At 37.0% G+C, this 20,353-nt stretch overlaps 1 protein-coding gene across 14 annotated transcripts in view; it reads left to right on the top strand.

Moving 5' to 3' along the window:
* Window positions 1-20,353, top strand: part of MYCBP2 (MYC binding protein 2) — a 262,323-nt gene that overhangs the window by 143,865 nt on the left and 98,105 nt on the right. For 10 of the 14 annotated variants that reach the window (XM_045201677.3, XM_045201639.3, XM_045201694.3 and 7 more), the window contains 10 exons: window positions 253-459; window positions 3,285-3,416; window positions 4,770-4,948; window positions 7,939-8,081; window positions 9,560-9,660; window positions 10,323-10,541; window positions 12,125-12,350; window positions 13,512-13,630; window positions 16,160-16,247; window positions 19,915-19,967. In XM_045201677.3, coding sequence (XP_045057612.2) covers window positions 253-459; window positions 3,285-3,416; window positions 4,770-4,948; window positions 7,939-8,081; window positions 9,560-9,660; window positions 10,323-10,541; window positions 12,125-12,350; window positions 13,512-13,630; window positions 16,160-16,247; window positions 19,915-19,967 — 1,467 coding nt within the window. The remainder of the gene's footprint in view (window positions 1-252; window positions 460-3,284; window positions 3,417-4,769; window positions 4,949-7,938; window positions 8,082-9,559; window positions 9,661-10,322; window positions 10,542-12,124; window positions 12,351-13,511; window positions 13,631-16,159; window positions 16,248-19,914; window positions 19,968-20,353) is intronic. The other 4 variants (XM_024568966.4, XM_045201697.3, XM_045201706.3 and 1 more) reach the window with 1 other exon arrangement.

Genomic DNA, 20,353 nt, shown 5'->3' with positions numbered 1-20,353 from the left:
ATGTATAGTTTATATGACTAAAAAACGAAAATACTCTCAAGTGATACTGATTTGTGAATATAGAATGATAAAATCTGGTTTTATTGCTGGTTAGTCTCTTAATAGAATGTACTTTTATATGTAAGGTTTCAACCCACCTGTTAAATGTATGTTACTATGTTGACCTTCTTAGAAACCTTTGAATAGTTTTGTTAAAGGTATGTCGTTAACGCTCAGCTAGACTACTGATGTAATTGCTTTTGTCATTCACAGATTGATGGACTTAATTCTCTTCACTCTGTTAAAGCCAGTGCTAACCGATTCACAAAAACCAGTCAGGGAAGAAGTTGGAACACTGGGAATGGGTCCCCTGATGCAATCTGTTTTTCAGTCGACAAGCCTGGAATAGTTGTGGTTGGTTTTTCTGTCTATGGAGGAGGTGGAATTCATGAATATGAATTAGAGGTGCTGGTGGATGATGTAAGTAGCCTTCTTACAGAGTTCATGTTGCTGTGTGAGTTGTGTGTCAGGACCGCCTATCATAGTATGATAGTTCAAATCTTTGAGGGTTTTGCAGATCAGTCATAGATGGATGACAGGAGAGAAATTGAAAGAAAGTTCTACCTGATTGCTTCTGTGCCATTTTGGGTCAGTCTTCCTCAAATTTTCTACACTTCCAATGAAGATTCTATATGAAAAGACTAGAAATATATAGCTAAGCCTGTAATTACAATCGAGTAAATTTTTTTTGCTATTGTAAGTTCTCAAGAAACAAGAACGATACTCAGACTGATTTTATTACTTGCATCCATGGTTAAGCAATTTCGTCAAAGTACTAATGGGTAACTTTTAGTAAAGATATTTATGAAGGGACTTCTGGTCAAGATGGAGGCTTAGGCAGAGACACTTTGCCGCCTGGAGGGACCACAAGAATAATCACAACTACCCTCAAAACAAAAAACACCCAGAACTGCCAGAAAATCGAACTGTACGGAAGTCTGACAAGCAAGGATTTAAAGAAGCCATATTCATCCAGATGGGTAGGAGGGGTGGAGATGGGGGGTCAGAGCGGAGAGGATATGGCCTGTGTCATGGAGAAGTGACAGTAGCGGTATAGGGGGTCTCACATTCATGTGTGGTGGATAAAAATCGGGAGGGATACCTTAGGAGCGATCCAAGCCCCAGGCCAGACCACGCAGCCCAGAGTTCCAGCACTGGGAAATAAAGCCTCATAATTTACGGCTATAAAAACCGTGGGGTTTGGGGCAGCAGAAGAAACTGCTGGTCACTTGGGGAGAGTATGTTTAAAGGTCCCACACAGTCCTAGAATGTACGCAGACCTGTCTACTTGGGAATCACCACTAGGGCAACAGCTAGAAAGGTGCCAGTTGCATATGGGAAGTGGGTGAAGTGACTGGAAATGGGACGAGTGCCATGCAAGCCTCCAGAAGCCAGGCTGCGGCATTGTCCCCTCTCCAACCCCTTCCCACACACAGAACCACAAAACAGTGAAGTGGGTTGCCCCGCCCTGGTGAATACCTAAGGCAGGTATTAATACAACTTAACAGGTGTGCTAAGGGAGTCAAAGCAGCTCTACCTAATATATAGAAACAAACACAAGGAGGCTGCCAAATTGAGGAGACAAAGAGATATGGCACAAATGAAAGAACAGAAAACAAAACTCCAGAAAAAGAACTAAGCAAAATGAAGATAGCCAACTTATCAGATGCAGAGTTCAAAACACCTGGTAATAAGGATGCTCAGAGAAATCACTGAGTATGGCAAAAACCTAAGGGAAGAAATGAAGGCTACAGTAAGTGAAATAAAGAAAAATCCACAGGGAATCAATAGTGAAGGGAAGGAAGCCAGGATTCAAATCAATGATTTAGAATATAAGGAAGAAATAAACAATCAGAACAGAAGGAAGAAATAAGAATTCAAAAAACCGAAGAGAATGTAAGACTCTGGGACATTTCTAAAGGTGCTGACATCCAAATTATAGGGGTACCAGAAGGAGAAGAGGAAGAGCAAGAAATTGAAAACTTTCTGGAAAAATAATGAAAGAAAATTTAGACATACAAATGCAGGAAGCACAGAGAGTCCCAAACAGATTGGACCCAAAGAGGAACACACCAAGACACATCATAATTAAAATGCCAAAGGTTAAAGATAAAGAGAGAATCTTAGAGGCAGCGAGAGAAAGGAAGAATTCCTGCCTACAAAGGAATTCCCATAAGACTGTCAGCTGATTTCTTAAAAGAAACTTTGCAGATAAGAAAGACCTGGCAAGAAGTATTCAAAATGATAAATAGCAAGGACATACAACCTGGATTACTCTATCCAGCAAAGTTATCATATAGAATGGAAGAGCAGATAAAGTGCTTCCCAGACAAGGTAAAGCTAAAGGAGTTCATCATCTCCAACCTGTTATTACATGAAAAGTTAAAGGGCCTTATTTAAAAAAAGAAGAAGATAAAAACTATGAACATTAAAATCACAGCTATCAACAACTGAGCCTAAAAAACAAAAACAAAAACTAGGCAAACAACTAGAACAGTAACAGGATCACAGATATGGAGGCCATTTGGAGGGTTATCAGCTGGGAGGGGGAGGGGTGAGAGTGGAGGAAAAGATACAGGGAAAAAGAAGCATAATTGGTAGGTACAAAATAGACGGGGGGACATTAAGAACAATATAGGAAATGAAGAAGCCAAAGAACTTTGATGTGCACAACCCAGGGACAGGAAGTAAGCGGGGAAGGATTGCTGAAGGGAAGAGAAGTACCGGGCAGAGGAGGGTAAAGGGGGAAAATTGGAACAACTGTAACAGCATAATTGGTAAAATATTCTTTAAAAAAGATATTTATTGATTTAGCTATATTTTGCTATATTCTGTGAAGTACCTGAGTTTTCACGAAGTTTTATTGAGGGGACAGAAAATAGTTTTTCCTAATAAATAGCAATCTGTGTTTGGTTTGTTTGATAATTAATTTAAATTAATTATTTCTCTACTTCATTGAGCTCTATAATTAGATACAGCATTATTCTCATGAGGAGGTGGGAATCCTTTCAGGATGTCAGATGAGAGAAGTCCATTTATATGACTTAGGTTGTAAACTCACCAGGAAATCAGATAAATGTAGTAGTTTATTGAGTACTCAGAAAGTTTTTTGTATGTAGTTGAAATGCTAATAGTTAATGTTACATGCAAGTAACTAAAGTGCCTTAAAACAATTATTGATTATAAGTCAAAATTACTCATATGGTAAAGAGTATAGTGGATTTTGTTTCGGTTTGTTTTAATAGAGCGAACATGCAGGAGATTCAACTCATTCTCACAGGTGGACATCTCTAGAATTAGTCAAAGGAACCTATACAACAGATGATTCGCCCAGTGATATCGCTGAAATCAGACTTGACAAAGCTGTTCCTTTAAAGGTAATTTTACTAATATGTTTCTTTTTTAAGTAAGAGGTACTATTCTGCAGTTCACTTAAAAAATAGCAAAAAGTATTCCTTTATGTGGTGTTTTAAATATCTTAGAGTACCTACTATATTCATGTTATTGTACTGTATAATGTTCTGTTACAAAAGATTTCATAAAGTCTGGTACAGTAGAAAGTACTGTATAATGAAAGGCATTGTTAGATTTTGAAGTCACGCAGACATAGCTTCAGATACCTGCTGTTTCCCATGTTAGCTCTAAGACATGGGGCATGGCATCATTTAACCAATCTGAGACATATGTGTAGATTGGGAAGGATATCATACCTACATTGTAGTGCTGTTCTGATTAAATTAAATAATGGATACTTGCCTCGATGTCTAGCACAGTTTAGAAACTCAATAAATATTACTTCCTGTCTTTCCTTCTCTTACTGTGCCAACACTCATTTAAAAAATAAGTGGTCTTAACAAATAGTGTTATTAAAGTAATTAGCACTTTACAGAACTTAATTGCCTAGCACTAAATCACGTTATCAAAACAGAAACTTTACTTGACATTAAGGTAATTATTAATAATTCTGAATGCAACTATAATAATTCTCATTATAAAGCAGAATTTTACATGGGTTCACCAGAAACTTCATCAAAAAGAGTTTAGATGCCAAAAAACACAAACCCTTCATTGTGAAGTTCATGTCATGAATCGTAAGGAAGCAGAAGATACCAGTACCCGTATCTCACGTTTTCTGCGTGCAGTGCATCACGTTTTAGACGACTTGCCTTTTGGATAGTTTCTCCCGCGTCTGCCTGTCTGTTTCTGTTTCTGATTATCTCTTAATATAAAAATACAGTGGACTCACCATTATTATTTCTGTCATTTAAAATTATTTCAAAAGTTAAATTCATCAAAGAAAAGTATTGTCTTAGGTATTTACAGTCTTTTACTATGACTAGTGCTCTTTACAGTGTTACTCAGAGCAGGAACTAGAGTCACACTGCCTGTATTCAAATCCTAGCTTTGTGACTTTGGGCAGGTTACTTTACTTCTCTGTACCTCAGATTCCTTGTCTGTAAAATAGGAATAATAATGGTACCTTATGAGATCATTTTAAGGATTAATATAGTTAAGTCACAAAAAGTACTTTAGGACAGTTTCTGCTAAAAAATAAATATCAGTGTATTGGTTGTCATCCTGTTTGATTCATTAAAGACTCATTTAACGGAGTCATCCATGTATATAAGAAAGAAATTCAATATATTTGCCCAGTTTACTGCAGAGTTCTTTTTGTTTATCTTCTGTATATTATGAGTACATATAAATATGTTTTACATTTCATTGTGAAGGAAAATGTTAAATATGCTGTGCGCTTGAGGAACTATGGCAGCCGAACGGCCAATGGAGACGGAGGAATGACCACAGTTCAGTGCCCTGATGGCGTGACCTTTACATTCAGCACGTGCAGCTTGAGTAGTAATGGCACAAACCAAACCAGAGGCCAGATTCCACAGATACTTTACTATAGGTAGGTGTGTGTATACAAGTAAAGTAACTATCTTAAAGTAGTAGAACATACGCAACTTACTACCAAGGTAAATAGTAGTTATAAGTGCATTATACAGTGTGTCTTTCTAGCACATAGTACTTGTGCTAATTCATATTAAAAGATCTCATTTCCTAATGTGTGATAGTTTTACTATAATGGCAAATGCTTTGAAATCTTTCTTTGCTGTTGTTTCTATACTACCTTTGAAACTTAGGTACTGGGCATGTGTGCTATTGTCACTTTTATAATTAGTTTGTGGTTTGCAGTTTCAAATTTAAATGGAATGTATTTATTTCTTTTTCAAAAATACCTAAACTGATAATCAGCTTACACAAGTACTAGTATTGCCTTGATTTTTTTTTGCACAATCTGCAGAATATTTTGATGTCTGTGAATCTAGTTCTTGGGGCCCTACAATACGTAAAGATATATATTCCTTGTAATATGTTTAACAAAACCATTCCTTATGTAAGCAGTAGGAAATTTAGAAAATGATAATTTAGGGTTAAAAAAACTTTTAAGTATATATTTCTCACTGACTCTTAAATTTTCCTGTAGCAACTTAGCTGGAATCCTAGGGAGCAGTGCCTACCAAACACCACTTTTATCCTCAACCTGATGTAGCATCCAATCACTGAAGCTGCACATCACTTGGAGAGGCTTGCTCCTTCCTCTGTTTCCTTCATAAACAGTATGGAGACATTGCCTAGGCCGTTGGCACAAAACAGTTTCTCTGGGCGTATATTTTCTGCTTCCTTTCTGCTTGTGAAATAGAATAGAAATACTAGGTGTTAAATAGCTACATACTGACGCGTTGCTGCTGAGATACAAAAGCTTTCTAGTCCTTTTATTTCAATCGTAAAAACTTTCTGTTACATAGCACTAAAATAAACACTACATTTATCTCTTTCTCAAACCATAGATTAAAAACCATATTGTACACAAGAGAAGAGTTACATATTTCAAAGGCTGGAGAGCCCCTTTAAAGCATCTGCTATCCACCCTGGCCAGGTGGCTCAGGTGGTTGGAGCATTGTCCTGTACCAGGGGCGTCCAACCTTTTGGCGCATCTGTGCCACAATGGAAGAAGAACAGTTGTCTTGGGCCACATATTAAATACATTGTTACATGTAATCACAAAAAAGCTCATAATGTTTTAAGTAAATTTATGATTTTGTGTTAGGCGCATTCACAGCAATCCTGGGCTGCATTTGGCCTCCTGGCCACAGGTTGGACACCTCTGCATGTAGACCACAAGGTTGCAGGTTCAATTCCCCGTCAGGACACATATCTCTAGGTTGTAGGTTTGGTCCCTGGTCAGGGCACATAAGAGGCTGCTAGTGGATCAATGTTTCTCTTTCTTATCCATGTTTCTTTTCCTAACTCTTGCACTCCTTTCCCCTCTCTCTAAAATCAGTAGGCATTTCCTCAGGTGAGAATTTAAAAAAATATCATCTGTTATCCAAGCTTTGTATTTGCTGCAAAATACAGTGTTTTAGATATCTTGATTTTATTTATAAAGCTTTAATATAAATACCCTTAACTTGAATTTAAAAATTAATTGTTTTAAAAGATTACAATCTCTTAACTTTAAATACTATTTTATTCTAATGGCTCCCAAGTATATATCTCTAGCTTTCATCTCCTCTGAACCCTAAACTAAATATTCTGGTCCCTCTTTAATATTTTTATTTGAGTGACAGTAATAGAGATGATGATGATAGTTAAAGTGGGCTGAGCACTTGCTGTGTGCCATGCAATGCTCTGTTTTACCTGTACTGTCTCAGCTGTTCCGCACAGTACCCTAGCCTATTCTGATGCCCTTTTCCTGTCCCTTCTTTACAGATGAGGGAATTGAGACACACAGGTTAAACACCTCGCCTAAAGGCACACTTAAACTGTGGTCCTGGGGTTTGTAAACAGGAAATGGAACAACTCACTCATAACACTATGTCACTTTAAGGCTGCTCTAGATAGTTGGCTAATAGACATTTTAGTTTAAGGTGTCCAAATTAGTCCTGCTTATCCAGTTTCAGCCAACTCCTTGGAGTCATTCTTTACTTCCTCCTTTCCCTCATGCTTTATTTACATCTAGCTTATCAAGTCCTGGTAGCTGTACTTTTAAAATGTCACCTTATTCCCAAAACTAACAGTCTTGTTCAAAACATCACTTCTGTCTGGGTAACTTAACAGCCTCTAAACCATTCTCCCTCCTTTCACGTTGCCTCCTACAGTCAGTTCTCCACAGCACAGCCAGAGCGATTTTATATTCCTGCAAATCATATCCAGTTGCTCCTGCTTAAAATCCTCTCATATATTTTCATTCCCATTCCAGTATAAAATGTAATTGTTACTATGGCACATACACCTCACATGATCTGACTTCTGTTTACCTTTCCCACCTTGTCACTCACTCTTCACTCTTCCTCCTTTCATTCCAGATACAGTTGTCTTTGTTCTGTTTGATCTCACCAATCTCGTTCCTGTCAGAAATTGTCTTGCTGTTCCTTTTGCATAAATACTTTTCCCTCAGGTTTTTTTAAAACATAATTCAGGCCTTTGTTTATTATCAGTTTTAAGATAGACTCTCCTTCATCTTATTTAAAATAACTTTATGCCCTTATCCTGCTTTCTTTTTCTTTGAAGCCCCGTCACTCCTTGAAGTTATTGGATATGTAATTACATATTTACTTTTTTCACTTTCACTTTTTTAAAAGATTTTATTTATTTATTTTTAGAGAGGGGAAGGGAGGGAGAAAGAGAGGGAGAGAAACATCAATGTGTTTCTTGTTCACCCCCTGCTGGGGACCCAGCCTACAACCCAAGACATGTGCCCTAACTGGGAATCAAACCGGCAACCCTTAACTTTTTTAACTTTAAATGAGGAGCTCTGATTTAGAGGTGATTCCTAGAGTTAGATCATGTTTTGCCTACCATGTAAAATTGTCTTATGTATTACTCATGTTATAGGAGTGAATTTGATGGGGATTTACAGTCCCAACTTATGAGTAAAGCCAATGAAGAAGATAAAAACTGTAGCAGAGCTCTCTCTGTGGTAAGCACCGTTGTTCGAGCTGCAAAAGACCTTTTGCACAGAGCTCTTGCTGTGGATGGTAAGATTTTTTTTTACTTTCTTAATAATCATATTAGATTAATTATGCACAGTGACTGAAGAGGAACTGTCTTGAAGAATCCCAGAGGGTTTTATTCATTATAGATTTGCACATATACATACATTCATTTTGGATCAGTTATACATTTCATACAGTAATGCAGAATTTTTTTAGAATGTTCAAAAGCAATTATCTGGTACTTATTTGCTTAGTTAACCTAGTAAGAGAAAAACTCTTGATTAGGACTGAGTCTACTTTGTCCTTCTTTCTGTAGTCAAAAAGCATTTTGTTTTCTCCTTTAGACCTTTTTCTTCCTCTACGTCCTATTTCTAGTAATGGTTTCACCTTTACTCAAAGTGTGGGTAACTCTAAACATTTCCCCTAATTCACTTGTCCAAATTGAGCTCTTCCATTGGAAAATCCCCAGTTGTCTTCTCCACTCTGTCTGTTCTCCCCTAGTTCAGGCTGCTGTGGTGCAAGCACATGTCCTCTTTCTCATGTACGGATAACATCCTAATAATCTCTGCCACCTTTCCCTTCCTCCTGTCTGCTTACCTAGTCATCCTCCACACTGGCAGTAGAGTTGTATTTACAGAAACATTCACTGCTACCCACCCCACCTTACTGTTACTTATAACATTTGTTCCTGAGCCTAGTTGCACATCAGAATCACCTGGGAAATTTGCTAAACATGAAGAATATTTGGCCTATCCAAATTAGGGTTTTATGCTGAACTAGAAAACTGTGGGGCTTATTTTTGGTTTTGGTTTTGTTTTTTTAGTACCCAGCCTACTCTGATGCAACAGCTGACCTAGAAACAAGTAATTTGGAAATAATTGATTGGCTTTTAACATAAAGGTCTTTATAATCTGATGTCAACTTATCTTCCCAGTGCCGTGTTTATGGATAAAAATGAATAAAATGTCCATCAGCAAAGTGCTCTCCTTGGAAAAAGAGAAGGCATTATAGCTTAACAGCAAACATTTTTGGAGTGGTTAATATGTGCAGGCATTGTTTTGAGCATTTTATGTCTATTAACTCGACCTTCACAACTTCCATTGAGGGAGGTGGTGTTGTTATCCTCTTTTATAGATGATTACAGAGGCATGCACAGATTAAGTAATTTGCCTAATGTCACATATATCCCTGGGTGTGGCACCAGGAGTAGCGTTTTAAATTCATAACTGTTACTAGGTTCTAACCGTGGCTCTGTCGTTTTACAGTTGTTATGGCCTGGGGCAGGATACTTAGACACGGTGTGCCTTAGTTTCCCCTTCTCAAAAGTGGGGATAATAAAAGTTTCTTATTGGTTGAGATAACACATGTAAATAAGCCCTTACAATAGTGCCAGGTCCTTTGTAAGCACTCAGTTGACATCAACTATAATTTTACTCAAGATAACAGAATATAAATTTAATATGGCTTATATTCACCGAAATGAAATTATCTTCTAACTATAGTTTTAATGTCTTTTTTAGCTGATGACATTCCAGAACTGCTTAGCTCTTCCAGTCTGTTTTCCATGCTGCTTCCCCTTATTATAGCCTACATCGGACCAGTAGCTGCTGCTATTCCCAAGGTGTGTAATTTAATTCTGTAACTTTGAATCTTTTTTAAAAAATAAAATCATTTTTTAGTCTCTGTATCCTTTCTCTAAGAATACTATAATTTTTGAAGCACCTGGGTTACAGGTTAACAAGCAGAGATAGACATGTTAAATGGTAGAAGTTATTAAACCTCTCTGTGTTACTAGTATTATTCACTGGATTACTATGCTTACGTATTGGCCTTACATTTGAAGAATTTGACAATGGGATATACATTTCAGAAATATGATATGTAAGGGAGTTTAAGTTAGCTGACATTTTTTAATTTATGAGTTTGATGCCAAATCTCCATTTTGAATAAAAATAGTAATGTAAAGGGACAGGAGTATTTTTACATTGTGAAATATTCAAGACAAAGAATAAGTTATAAACTGTTGATTTTTTTACATAATTATTGAGTAAAACTTAGTTTACTTCAAGTCTCAAAAAGGCAAAAGTATTTAAAAATACAAATTAGGTTATTTTCATGTAACATCTAAGACATCTGTGATAAATCTTTTTTCCCATACAACAAATTTCTTGTCAAACACACACTTAAAAGAAACTCTACTTGGAAAGTCTTAGTAATAAGGATAACCGACAATTAAAGTAATTTTCACATTTATTATCTAATTTAATCATTTTTTTATATTAGGTGGCTGTGGAAGTCTTTGGCCTTGTCCAACAGTTGCTTCCCTCAGTTGCGATTTTGAATCAGAAGTATGCCCCCCCTGCATTCAATCCCAATCAGTCAACAGATAGCACCACGGGAAACCAGCCCGAACAAGGCCTCTCTGCTTGTACAACCTCTAATCACTATGCTGTCATAGAGAGCGAGCACCCCTATAAACCTGCATGTGTGATGCACTACAAGGTAGGCACCGATTCTTAGGGAGAGTTTAAATTTAAAACTTGGTTTGATGTTCTGTAATGATATCTTAAAGGATACTTAGCCTCTCTCTGCTCAGCAGTATAACTTCTTTTATAGTATTTATGGAGAACCAGAAGGTAATTAGATTTTGTCAGATACACAGAATTGTCATCATTAAAGAGTATAGTTATAGGGTTTATAAGAGTTCTCATTTTTTTTTATTGTTGTTCAAGTACAATTGTTTCCATTTTCACCCCACCACGCCCTCCCCCTGCTCCACCCATTCCCTCCTCCCACCCTTGAACCTACCCCCTTCGGCTTTGTCCATGTGTCCTTTATACATGTTCCTTGATGACCCTTCCCTTATTATCCCTCTCCTCCCTGCTCTCTGGTAACTGTCAGTTTGTTCTTTATTTCAGTGTCTCTGGTTGTATTTTGCTTGCTTGTTTGTTTTGTTGATTAGGTTCCATGTACAGGTGAGACGAGGGTGAATGCATACGTAGTTTTGCTAGATATTGACAAATCCCTTTCCACAGAAGTTGTACTGTTTTGTGTCCTCACCAACAATGAATGAGCGTGCTTGTTTTCTCACAGCCTCCCGAGCAGCGTGTGTTTGAAATATGGGCCATTTGCCAACATAATGGGAGAAATGGTATCTCAGTTGAGTTTTAATTTATATTTATTTTATCATATCCAAGGTTGAACTTTTCATTGAAATGGAGAATTATAAAAATCCTTTACTAAAAATATTTGTCTTAGTTCTAGGAAATTTTTTAAGGTAATATTATACTTGAGAAATTGTTAAGGCTCATATTATACTCCGCAGCTAATTCATAGTTTACTGTTTCACATGGGCCTGCTTCACTGTAACTCGGTTACCATGACAGAATTTTCTCTGTGGTGATGGTGACAGAAGCTTAAAAGTAGCCTTAAAAGTGCACGTCATTATATGTTATCATAAACTTGTGTATACAGTAAAACTACAGGTTAGGAAAATAGAAAAGTTTAGTTTTTACATTAGTATCAATGTGTGTATGTTTATAGTCTCATAATATACGAAGGTTTTTGCTAACGAGAAGAAGCACTTATAATAGACATATGAATGGTAGATAACCTTAAAGTGACTAAAACCTTAGGTTTCAGTAATTCATTTTTCATTAATATCATATTTTCATTTACCTACTTATATTCCTTAAATATGTACTTACTGAAATGGGAAATTTATCATATAAGTAAATTATTCCACAAGAAAATCTGATACCTGAATGTTTATGGATATTAAGTAATTTTTAGTATATTTATAATGATATCAACATGTATTTACAAATACTATTAATGTAACATCAACCAAATATTAGGTAGAAAACAGTAGATATTGCAAGCAGAGAGAAGAAATAATTGATACTGAATGTTAATACCTTGATTTCTGATCATATTAAACTACTCTGTTAGTTCCCTACTTAAAAATTATTTTACAAATATGCTGAAAGCATCATCTTTGCAGTATGATGTCTTGTTTTTAAGTAGGAAGCAAAAATCTTAACCTTCTTAACAAATGCAAGTGTCCTCTTGCCTGCTGACCACAGGTGACCTTTCCAGAATGTGTACGGTGGATGACAATTGAGTTTGACCCCCAGTGTGGTACTGCACAATCAGAAGATGTCCTCCGCTTGTTGATTCCCGTCAGAACGATTCAGAATTCAGGATACGGACCAAAGTTGACATCTGTCCATGAAAATCTTAATTCCTGGATAGAGTTAAAGAAATTTTCAGGATCTTCTGGGTGGCCTACTATGGTTTTAGTGTTGCCAGGCAAGTTATTTTTTCTATTCTGTTTTCTGGTAAAATACATGCGTTTATGATAACTGTTTAGTAAGAATAAATCATTGAAATAGTTTATTTGAGTTTTAGAAGAATTTCTTCAAGGCATACTATGTATCCACTCTGCCTGGTGTGGCCCAGTGGATTGCGTGCCGGCCTGTGAACCAAAGTGTCACCAGTTCGATTCCTAGTCAGGTCACATGCTTGGGTTGAGGGCCAGGTCAGGTCTCCAGTAGGGGGTGCGTGAGAGGCAACCACACATTGATGTTTCTCTCCCTCTCTTTCTCCCTCCCTTCCTCTCTGTCTAAAATAAATAAATGAAATCTTTTTTTAAAAAAGTCATGATATGTATCTGCATTGCAATCCAGAGGTAAAGAAGACTCTGGGCATGAAGTGGCATATCATGACCAAGTTTCAGAAGAGAATGTTAGTTTGACTGAAGCAGACAGTTAATATTGAGAAGTGTCTCTCTAAAGTTTGGACCAAACTATAGAAAAAGTGGATTAGACCTTTCTTCCCAATAATGAGAACTTACGAAGAATTCCTTCCTTTGAAGAGAATTGGTGAACCTTGTAACCTACTGAGTTATGTTAAAGCTAGTTTTTAGTCTTTTAGTTGTGTGTGTGTGTAAGTGAGAGAGAGAGAGAGCACACTAGAGCACTTTTGTCATTGCTGTTGCTGATGCTTTTCTTTGAAAGGAAGTATGTAAGTTTTTAAAACTGTATGTAGTCTCTTAGTAGGTTTTCAACCAATTAATCATAACTACTCTTATAATCTCTCAAACTAATAGCCTATTTGAATTCGGAAGATTTTCTTCTGGTCAGACCTGCCTTGTGAAGACATCAGACAAAGCCGAATGCCAGGGTAGAGAACTGCTCACTTTAGTAATTGACAGATAATTGATTGTTCATGTAACTTAAAGGTAGGACGTTTGTTTAAGGAGAATTTAGTCATAAAGAAAAATAGTAACAGCTCACTTGGTATTGTTCCATTGTTTCTAGTGTTTTTAGCACAGGTTTGTTCAGGTAGCTATAGGAAGCCTTCCAAAATGACTACATTTTTAGAATCTTATTGGTATTGCTACCTGTCTTGAAATGAATAAAAGATAAAGTTGTTTCAGATTTTGAATTCAATGTTAGCTTTTTTCCATAGGAAACGAGGCCCTTTTTTCCTTGGAGACTGCATCCGATTATGTGAAAGATGACAAGGCTTCTTTCTATGGTTTCAAATGTTATGCAATTGGATATGAGTTTAGCCCTGGACCTGATGAGGTAAGAATGAATTATCATCTCACTCTCTTAAGGAACATTGTGTTTCTAAGGTCTGCTATTGACATAAATTTGCTGCCTATAACTAAGAACACTGGAATGTATTTTGAGCTAAAACATTTAATTTAAAATATTTTGTAGTTTAATTGTGTGCAGTGGTCTGTTTTTGCTACTTTAAATACATGAAGAGAATGGAGCCTTTGAATACTTAGTATAGTTGTGCTTGTTCCAAACCAGCTCAATTGAATATGCCTTTCTGAGTAAATAATTGAACCTGATTTCACAATGGGACCTACTTAATAACTCTTATCAATGTTTTAAATCATACAATATGACTTCCAGCCAAGATGGAGGCGTAGGTAGATAGACTTTGCCTCCTCACAAAACCAAAAGAAGGACAACACAAATTTAAAAACAAAAAATGACCAGAACTGCCAGAAAATCAAACTGTATGAAAGTCTGAGAACCAAGGAGTTAAAGAAGAAACACTCATCTAGACAGGTAGGAGGAACGGAGACGGGCAGCAGGGGCGGAAAGGACTCATAGCCAGGCAGCAGCTGGAGGACCGGGTTAGGCAAGGTGGTGGCGGACCAGGCAGTCCCACGTTCGTGTGCAGATAAACCGGGCAGAACAACTGGGCACCACAATAGACCATGCAACTCGGGGTTCCAGTGCGGGGAAATAAAGCCTCGAAACCTCTGACTCAAAAAACTTGTGAGGGTTGCGGTGGCGGGAGGAACTCCCAGCCCCACGGAGAGTTCACAGGAGAGACCCACAGGGTCCTAGAATGTACACAAACCCACCCACCTGGGAATCAGCATCAGAAGGGCCCGATTTGATTGTGGGTAGTGGGGGAAGTGACTGAAAGCCGGCTGAGACCCAAGCAAGTGGCATTGTTCCCTCTCTGACCCCTCCCCCGCATACAGCACCACATGCAGTGACATTGGTTACCCTGCCTTGGCGAATATCTAAGGCTCTGCCCCTTACTATGTAATGGGAGTGCTGAGACCAAAAGTATGGCCCAAATGAAAGAATAGATCAAAGCTCCAGAAAAAAATACAACTAAGTGATGAAGAGATAGCCAACCTGTCAGATGCAGAATTCAAAACACTGGTAATCAGGATGCTCACAGAAATGGTTGAGTATGGTTGCAAAATAGGGGAAGAAGTGAAGGCTATGCAAAGTGAAATAAAGAAAAATGTTCAGGGAACCAACAGTGATGGGAAGGAAACTGCGACTCAAATCAATGGTTTGGACCAGAAGGAAGAAATAAACATTCAACTAGAATAGAATAAAGAAACAAGAATTCAAAAAAATGAGGAGGGGATTAGGAGCCTCTAGGACAACTTTAGACAATCCAATATCCAAATCATACTGGGTGCTAGAAAGAGAAGAGGAAGAGCAAGAAATTGAAAATTTATTTGAACAAATAATGGAGAACTTCCCCAATCTGGCAAAGGAAATAGACTTCCAGGAAGTGCAGAAAGCTCAGAGAGTCCCAAAGAATTTGGACCCAAGGAAGCACACACCAAGGCACATCATAATTACATTACTCAAAATTAAAGATAAGGAGAGAATTTTAAAAGCAGCAAGAGAAAAAGACACAGTTACCTACAAAGGAGTTCCTATAAGATTGTCAGCTGATTTCTCAAAAGAAACCTTACAGGCAAGAAGGGGCTGGAAAGAAGTATTCCAAGTCATGAAAGGCAAGGACCTACATCCAAGATTACTCTATCCAGCAAAGCTATCATTTAGAATAGAAGGGTAGATAAAGTACTTCCCAGATAAAGTTAAGTTAAAGGAGTTCATCATCACCGAGCCCTTATTATATGAAATGTTAAAGGGACTTATCTAAGAAAAAGAAGATGGTGAAAAATATGAACAGTAAAATGACAATAAACACAACTATCAAGATATGAACCTAAAAGAAAAGAAAAACAATGGAAACAAAAACTAAGTAAACAACTAGAAGAGGAACAGAATCAGAGAAATGGACATCACAAGGAGGGATTTCAGTGGGGAGGGGGAAGGAGGTATGGAGGGAAAAGATACAGGGGAGAAGCAGCATAATTGATAGGCATAAAATAGATGGGGAGATACCAAAAATGGTATAGGAAACAGAGAACTCAAAGAACTTATATGTACAACCCATAGACATGAACTAGGTGGGGGGTATGCTGGGAGTGGGGTACAGGGTGGAGGGGAATGAGGGGAGAAAAAATGGGGCAATTTTAATAGCATAATCAATGAAATACATGTAAAAAAATCATACAATAAAACAAGGTGAAAAAATTATTGTGTTCCCTCAAAAGTGAATGAAAAATAATTTGAATGATGAACCTGTGGGCCCAAACCTAATAACCAGAATAAGACATAATGTTGAATCTCTTCCATTCTTAATTTAACCATTAGCTAACACATTTCCTTACAGTTTCAAAAGCTATGCTTGAATGCAAGTCGCATTTGTTAATTATCCAGATTATCTTCCAAACAGGTATTTAAAGCAGCTGATACGTTTTTGTAATTCTACAGGGAGTCATTCAGTTGGAAAAAGAGTTAGCGAATCTAGGTGGAGTTTGTGCAGCAGCTTTGATGAAAAAGGACCTGGCACTTCCTATTGGTAAGTCTGGTCACGGCCTAGGTGTTTGTTTATGATTTTTAATTTTCAGAATAGAATATGCCTATTATAGTATACTCTGAAAATAGAGTAACAAAATAAATTTCTTTTTTTAATTTAATTATTGGGGTGACATTGGTTCATATTGATCATATATGTTTCCAGTTTACATTTCTCTGATAACATGATCTGTATATTGCATTGTGTGCTTGCCACCCAAAGTGAAATGATCTTCCATCACCATACATTTGCCTCCCCCTTTACCTTTTACCACCTCCCCCATGACTTTCCCTCTGGTACCGCCATACTGTTGTCTGTTTATGAGTTTCAGTTTTGCATCCCACATGTGGGTGAAATCATATGGTTCTTAGTTTTGTCTAATTGACGTATTTAGCTTAGCATAATATTCTCAAGGTTCATCCATATTGTTGCAAATGGCAGTATTTCATCTTTTCTTATGGCTGAGTAGTAGTATTCCATAGTATACTGTATATGTATTGTATCTACTTTATACAATCCTCTACGAAGGACACTTTGGTTGTCTCCATGTCTTGGCCTCTGTGAGTAATGCTGCTGTGAACTTAAGGGTGTATATATGTTTGCGACTAAATGTTTTTTAATTTTTCAGGTAGGGACCCAGAAAAGGGGTTGCTAGGTCATGTGGTAGTTCTTTTCTTAATTTTTTGAGGAACTGCCAAACTGTTTTCCATAGTGGCTGTACTAGTTTACACTCCCACTCACAGTGAATGAGGATTTCTTTTTCCCTACAGCCTCTTGAACACTTGTGACTATCTGTCTTGTTGATGATTGCCATTCTAACAGATGTGAGGTGGTATTTCATTGTAGTTTTGATTTGCATTTCCCTAATAGCCAATGAGGTTGAACATCTATCTTTTCATATATCTGTTGGCCGTTTGTATGTCTTCTTGGGAGAGGTGTCTGCTCAGGTCCTGTGCCCATTTTTTAATTGGATTGTTTGTTTGGTGTTGAGTCGTATGAGTTCTGTGTATATTTTGAATATTAACTGCTTGTTGGAGCTCTTGTTTGCAAATATAATCTCACATTCAGTTGGTTGCCTTTTTGTTTTGTTGTTGGTTTCTTTTGCTTTGCAGAAGATTTTTAGTTTGATATAAACACATTCATTTATTTTTACCTTTACTTCTCTTGCCTTTGGGGGTCAAATTTATATAAAATGTTCTCTACGACCAAGGTTCATAAATTCAGTACCTATATTTTTTCTATGTATTTTATTGTTTCAAATCTTAGATTTAGGACTTTGATCCATTTTGAGTTGATTTGTGTACATGGGAAGAAACTGTAATCTAGTTTAATTCTTTTTCATGTGGCCTTTCAATTTTCCCAGCACCATTTATTGAGGAGGCTTTCTTTTCTCCATTGTGTGGTTTTGGCTCCTTTGTGAAAAATTATTTGCCCATATACATGTGGTTTTATTTCTGGGCTTTCAATTCTGTTTCATTTGTCTGTGTATCTGTTTTTCTGACAGTATCATGCTGTTTTGATCATTGTATCTCTGTAGTATAATTTGAAGTCTGATACCTCCAGCTTCATTCCTTTTTTTTTTTTTTTTAATCTTTATTGTATACTTTTCCATTACCATTTAGTCCCCTTATACTCCCTTCCCCCTGCAGTTGCCACAATATTGTCCCTTTGTTTGTCTCAGGATTGCTTTGGCTATTCAGGCCCTTTTGTGGTTCTATATGAATCTGATGATTTTTCTTCTATTTCTTTAAAAAATAGCATTGGGATTTTAATGGGAATTGCATTTTTCAGTCTCTTTTAATAATGCTTTGTCGTTTTCAGTATAGGTCCTTCACATCCTTTGTTAAGTTTATTTCTTGGTTGCAGTAGGAAAAGGAATTGTTTTTGTTTTTCTAAATTTTCTTTGTTAATATACAGGAAAGCAGTAGATTTTTGTATATTGATTTTGTATCCTGCAGCTTTACTCTATTGTTTATTGTTTCTAATAGTTTTTGGTGAAGTCTTCAGGGTTTTGTATACACAGAATCATGTCATCTGCAAAAAGTGACACTTTTATTTCTTCCTTCCCAATATGAATGCTTTTATTTCTTGCTCTTGCCTGATTGCTCTGGCCAGGACTTCCAGAACTTTGTTGAGTAAGAGTGGTGAGAGTGGGCATCTTTGTCTCGTTTCTGATTTTAGAAGAAAAGCTTTCAGTTTTTCACCTTTGAGTATACTATTGGCTGAGAGTTTGTCATATGTGACCTGTATTATGTTGAGATACTTTCCTTCTATACCCATTTTATTGAGTGTTTTAATTGTAAATGCATGTTATTTTTTTTCACATGTTTTTTTCTGCTCCATTGATAAGGTCATATTATTTCTAATCATTATTTTGTTAACCTGGTGTATTACATTGATCAATTTGCATATGGTGAGCCATCCTTGTGCTCCTGGAGTGAACCCCACTAGATTGTGATGTATTACTTTTTTAATGTATTGTTGTATTCAATTTGCTAGTAACTTTTTTTAATTTTTGCGCCTGTATACATCAGAGATACTGGTCTTTAGTTTTTTGTGTGTTCATTATCCTTGGCAGGTTTAGGTATCAGGGTTATGTTGGTCTCACAAAATGTGTTAGGAAGTATTGCCTCTTCTTCGGTTTTGGGTGAAGAGTTTGAGAAGGGTAGGTATCAAATCTTCTTTGAATGTTTGGTAGAACTCACTAGTAAAGCCATCTGGTCCTGGATTTTTATTTTTGGGAGGTTTTTGATGGTTGTTTCAATTTCCTCACTGTTTATCAGTCTAGATTTTCCAAATCTTCACGATTTGGTCTAGGAAGGATATATAATTCTATGAACGTATCCATTTCTTCTAGGTTATTGACTTTGGTGGCATGTAGCCTTTCACAGTATTCTAGTATGGTACAGCCATATGGAAAACTGTATGGAGGTTCCTTAAAAAATTAAGTATAGATTTCCTGTATGATCTAGCAACCCCTCTTCTGGGTGTCTACCTGAAAAATTTGAAAACACTTGTTTGCAAAGATATATGTACTCCTACGTTCATTGGAGCATTATTCACGGTGGCCAGGACATGGAATTTCATAGTCACATACACTCATGAGCAATACCTACTTAATGTATTGGTAGTTTGGGATTTTTTAAATGGAGGCTGAAGAGTATCCTCGAGTCTTTTTAATTCACACACACATGCTCACATCCTTCTTATCCACATTACATGCTATGTGCCAGGCACTGGCTTAGGCACTGGATATATAGTATGAATCAAAAGTTTGAGATATTTCTTAAATATCCCAGTGGACATACCAAGTAGGCAATTAGCACTCATTGCCTGGAGTTCAGGGAACAAGTCAATGCAGTTGTCACTTGAACACAGTTGATACTTAAATACATAGGACCATATGAAAGATGAGCTAGGAGGAGAATGCAGATGAGGAAGACAAGAGCCCCGGATCGCAGCTGGGACTTGCCAAACTGTCAAAGGTGGACAGAGTATGAAGAAAAAACTGCAAAAAAGATTGTGAAGGAGCAGCAGCCAATGAAGTAGGAGTAAAATGAGGAGAGTGGATATGGCAAATCAGAATTGTGAAAAAGGTATAAAGAATGCAGAAGACTAGACAGTTAAATGAAGTATTGATATATTTTATTAAAACTTTTCATTTACACAGCAGGTAATGAATTAGAAGAAGATCTTGAAATTCTTGAAGAGGCCGCATTACAGGTATTGTCCCAAATGTTGTATGGATAAACTTTGTGTATTAATTTACAAGCGGTACATTCACTTAGATAAACCTTATTTTTCTTGAAAATAGGACTCATTCATTAAATACTTCATTCTATTCATTGGCAATTATAAAGATAAATAACTTACCGTATTTTGTGGACTATAAGACACACGTCCCCCCCCAAATTTGGGAGAAAAATGGGGGTGCGTCTTACAGTCCAAATGTAGCTTACCTGGCTCGCTTGTTGGGGAGGCAGTGGTGGAGTGGGGTTTTTTTTCCTATTTTCCTCCTCTAAAACCTAGGTATGTCTTACGGTCCAGTGTGTCTTACAGTCCGAAAAATACGGTAAAATTTTTCTTCTTGATGGGAGGGACTCCTGTGA

The sequence above is a fragment of the Desmodus rotundus genome, chromosome 13, assembly GCF_022682495.2.
Source record: "Desmodus rotundus isolate HL8 chromosome 13, HLdesRot8A.1, whole genome shotgun sequence".
Taxonomy (NCBI): domain Eukaryota; kingdom Metazoa; phylum Chordata; class Mammalia; order Chiroptera; family Phyllostomidae; genus Desmodus; species Desmodus rotundus.
This window is presented reverse-complemented; position numbering and strand designations above follow the sequence as displayed.